Consider the following 4218-nt stretch of genomic DNA (forward strand, 5'->3'; position numbering starts at 1 on the left):
CATTGTAATCTGAAGAAACCTACAAAGGGAACCTTGAAGGGTTACCTCTTACAGCAGCCATCTGAAGAGTTGAAGTGGACTCAATATGTCTGTCAAAAGACTCTTTAAGATACTTGCTTTTGAAGGGAATCACTGCTTTTTAACACTGTTTTTTTACACTGGAAATATGGCTGTGGTATTTGGTTTAAGTCTAGGGATAAATCCAATATGCAACGTGTACTTTCAAGGTCCAGTTTTACCTGGATAGAGACCGTCTCAGAATATTCACAATAGAGGTCTTCTCGTGTCTAAAGAAATGCACCCGACCCGAAGTGACCCGAATCACTTTTTACCCGAACCCGACGTGCATATTTTTTGAGACCCGACCCGAGACCAACCCGAAAAAATTAGACCCGAGTCCGACCCGATCGGTTGGCAATTTTTTTTAACCCGACTGGACCCGAATGTTGCACACACCGATGCAGCCCTGCACGCACCAGTCAGACAGAAAAGTAACCGCTACAGCTTGAATTCAAGATTGATTGACAGGTCTGTTTTCACGAAAATTAGCTTACCGCCAGCAACACGATGTCACAAGCGGTCTTGGCAAACTGAGGAGAGGTTGGAAAAGGACTCGAGTCGATGCACACACGCGAGATACAGTACGGGTCTTCTCGGGTCCGTTCAGTGAAAACACATTCGTTTTAAAATACCCGAGACCCGACGCTGCTATTATTATACCCGACCCGTATCCGAGGCACACGTGAAACTTTTAGACCCGAACCCGCTAGGGTCCTCGGGTTTGTCGGACCTCGGGTTTTCGGATCTAAGTGGACCCGTGAAGACCTCTAATTCACACCTACACACCATGGCTTAAGTATATCTGCTGTGCAAATCAATTCTTCTTCCATATGGTGTCTAAATTAGTAATAGTATATCAATGTTCCAGTCCATGGAAGCCCTTTTGTGGTCCAATGGTCCAGTCCTGTTCTAAAAGCACTCAGACATACTTATAGGTATAACTAAAAGTGTCCTCTTCTAGATTTATCTTGTAGTTTGAAAACCACTAACCATTACTGATACAGGAACTCTATTCCAGAGTTATAGGTGTTATAACAAGACCTTGTTTCTTAACAGCTCTCTGCTCAGGAAGCTGATAAAGAAAGCCAGCAGCTCTTTGACGATCTGATTCAGTCCATTGAGAAAACACGCTCAGAGGTGAAGGAACTGATCCAGGCTCAGGAGAAAGCTGAACTGAGACTGCTTGAGGAACTTATAAAGAACCTGGAGCAGGAACTTGCTGATCTGAGGAAGAGAAATGCTGAGATGGAGAAGCTTTCGCACACAGATGACCACATCCATTTCCTTCAGGTAAGATGACAGGTTTTCTGATCTTCTAAGTAAGGGGCAGCTCTGATAACAGTAAATGTGTGAGGGACTAGTTCTTAGGCTCTAAATAGCTTTGCCTCACTTCATCTGTGTTTGTTTTTTTTAATCTCTCTGCAGAGCTTACAGTTTCTCTGCGTCCCTCTTGGACCTGCAGAGTTACCCAAGTTTCCGGCCAGACCTAAATTTTCCCTAGAAGAATTGAGGAAAGCCGTATCTGGATTGACCGAACAACTGGAAAAGTTCGATAAACTGCAATTAGTCCAATGTGAAGGTAGAAGGAATTATGTGTTAAGGGTTTTATGTTAAGGAAAGTTAGAAGGGGAAAATGTCATGGTTTTGTCTTGTTTTATTAACAGACCACAGCGCCTTGTTGCCAGAGCCGAAGACCAGAGAAGACTTTATGAAATGTGAGATCCGTATACTCGTTATTATCAATCCTTGAATAACAAATCTTCTATCTTGGTACAATGACATGGGATGGGTGTCTGAGAATGGGTTTATGAGCTGTGCGTGTTCTTCTCATGTTCACATGGGATTCCTCTGAGTTCTGGCTTCCTTCTATTCTCCATAAGCATGCTCAAAGTTAGATTAGCTATTTCAAAGTGTCCCTAGGTGGGTAGCATGGTGGCTTAGTGGTTAGCACATTCGCCTCACACCTCCAGGGTTGGGGGTTTGATTCCTGCCTCCGCCTTGTGTGTGTGGAGTTTGCATGTTCTCCCCGTGCCTTAGGGGTTTCCTTCAGGTACTCCGGCTTCCTCCACCGGTCCAAAGACATGCATGGTAGGTCGATTGGCATCTCTGGGAAATTGTCCGTAGTGTGTGATTGTGTGAGTGAATGAGAGAGTGTGTGTGTCCTGCGATGGGTTGGCACTCCGTCCAGGGTGTATCCTGCCTCGATGCCCAATGACGCCTGAGATAGGCACAGGCTCCCCGTGACCCGAGAAGTTCAGATAAGCGGTAGAAAATGAATGAATGGATGAAAATGTCCCTAGGTGTCAGAGACAAATGAGCCTGCCTTTAGTAAAAGGTCATGTGCTTGTAAAGCAGAAACTGGTTAAATTTGAGAAGGGGATCTGGCACATCCCTTGACAGAGACCCATGACCACCGCTCTGGGCCTTAACCCAGTGAGGCTGGTAAGGAGAGTCCTCACAGCAAACTCAGTCTACCATAAAAGTGGAATGATTCTACAGGTCACAAGAAAACCACAAGCCCCAGTAACCCAGAGAAGATGGGGGTATATGGGGATAAAAGTGTAGGACTATGATTCTTAGACAAATGACAGAGGTACAGTCAGAGTGTTCCTACTGACTGGCTATACAGTATATGGACAAAGACATTTAGCAGACAAGACAGCATTTAGCAGACACCCTTATCCAGAGTGACTTACATTTTATCTCATTTTGATACAACTGAGCAATTGAGGGTTGAGGGCCTTGCTCAGGGGCCCAGCATTGGCAGCTTGGTGGATGTAGGAATCGAACTCACAACCTTCCGATTGGTAATCCAGCACCATAACCACTAGACTACCACATCCCTCAACAGTAAGATCAACCACAACCAGAATTGCAGTCCTTTATTCCAATTCTGGGGAATCTGTAGCAACATCCATCAAAAGGTTCGAGCAGGGACATTGGGTCTATAGGGGATCGTTACAGTGCCGGGGCAGGCAGCTGGATTGGGCCACCAATAACAAGAGGTCAATATTAATTGCTTCAAGGTTCTGTTGGGATTATAATTCATAATATCAAGGATAGTGTTTTCTGTTGCACCACCAAGGGGGCTCAAGGGGGTAAAGTGGTGGAGCTTAATACCAGAGATTTACCAGTAACAAAGGGATTGACTGCCTCTTTTTATCTTCTTTTTTATTTCTCACTAATTCAATTTATTAAACCTTTGATATACTTAAGCATAGTTTTTTTCTTCTTTTGCCTGAAACAGATTTCTGTCAGCTGAGTCTGGATCCAAACACAGCACACCACCGGCTCGGTCTGTCTGAGAAGAACAGAAAAGTGACCGTGACTCGCCAGGCTCAAAAATGTCCTGATCATCCTGAGAGATTTGACATGGTGCAGCAGGTACTCTGTAAAGAGACTCTGTCGGGGCGTTGTTACTGGGAGGTCGAGCAGGTCGGCAAGTTCAACTCTTCGATCGCAGTCTCTTATAAAAGCATCAGCAGGAAAGGCAAAAGCAACGAGTCTAACTTTGAGCAAAATGACAAGTCCTGGAGTTTCACTTATTTCAAGTCAAAATACTTCTTCAGACACAACAACGAGGACGTCGAAGTCCCTGTCGAGACATGCTCCTCTAAAATAGGGGTGTACCTGGATCACAGGGCAGGAACTCTGTCCTTCTACAGCATCTCCGACACCATGACTCTTCTGTACAGAGCCCACGCCACATTTACTCGGCCGCTCTACGCCGGCTTTCAGATTTACGGTTACGATAACTATTTTCGATTGTGTTCCTAATCTACAAAAGCCTCGTGTGTCCTTTATCTGCTTGCTTCTTATTGCGTACGGTCCGACGAATCGTTGTTTATGAAATGATCCGTAACTCAAACTGTATTTTAAATGAAATTAAACAATCTTTGCTGGATATATCATGGTGTGCAGATATCAGATCATTATTTCTTAATGCTGAACTAGCCCTTGCTATTAATGGTGCTTGCAAAGCAACATTCTTGTTATTGTGCCGGGCAAAACTTCGGCGCGTAACTTGTCCCGCAGCTTTTGTCCTAACCCCATGACTGAGGTGTCAAATCAACTGGCTCATTGAAGAGAGGTGTGCTATGACTTTTATAAGCGATCAGAAATCCGGGATTCCTCGTACGGAAGCTCAAAGTGGCTTTT

General features: G+C 44.7%; 1 protein-coding gene across 1 annotated transcript in view; it reads left to right on the forward strand.

Moving 5' to 3' along the window:
* Positions 1–3966, forward strand: part of LOC113645722 (E3 ubiquitin/ISG15 ligase TRIM25-like) — a 5718-nt gene extending 1752 nt beyond the window's left edge. Inside the window, exons 3-6 of the mRNA XM_027151516.2 lie at positions 1117–1350; positions 1486–1639; positions 1725–1775; positions 3308–3966. Of these exons, the coding sequence (XP_027007317.2) occupies positions 1117–1350; positions 1486–1639; positions 1725–1775; positions 3308–3837 (969 nt within the window). The 3' untranslated portion in view covers positions 3838–3966. The remainder of the gene's footprint in view (positions 1–1116; positions 1351–1485; positions 1640–1724; positions 1776–3307) is intronic.
* Positions 3967–4218: the final 252 nt, after the last annotated feature.

This window comes from Tachysurus fulvidraco, chromosome 14, assembly GCF_022655615.1.
Source record: "Tachysurus fulvidraco isolate hzauxx_2018 chromosome 14, HZAU_PFXX_2.0, whole genome shotgun sequence".
NCBI classification, from domain to species: Eukaryota; Metazoa; Chordata; class Actinopteri; order Siluriformes; family Bagridae; genus Tachysurus; species Tachysurus fulvidraco.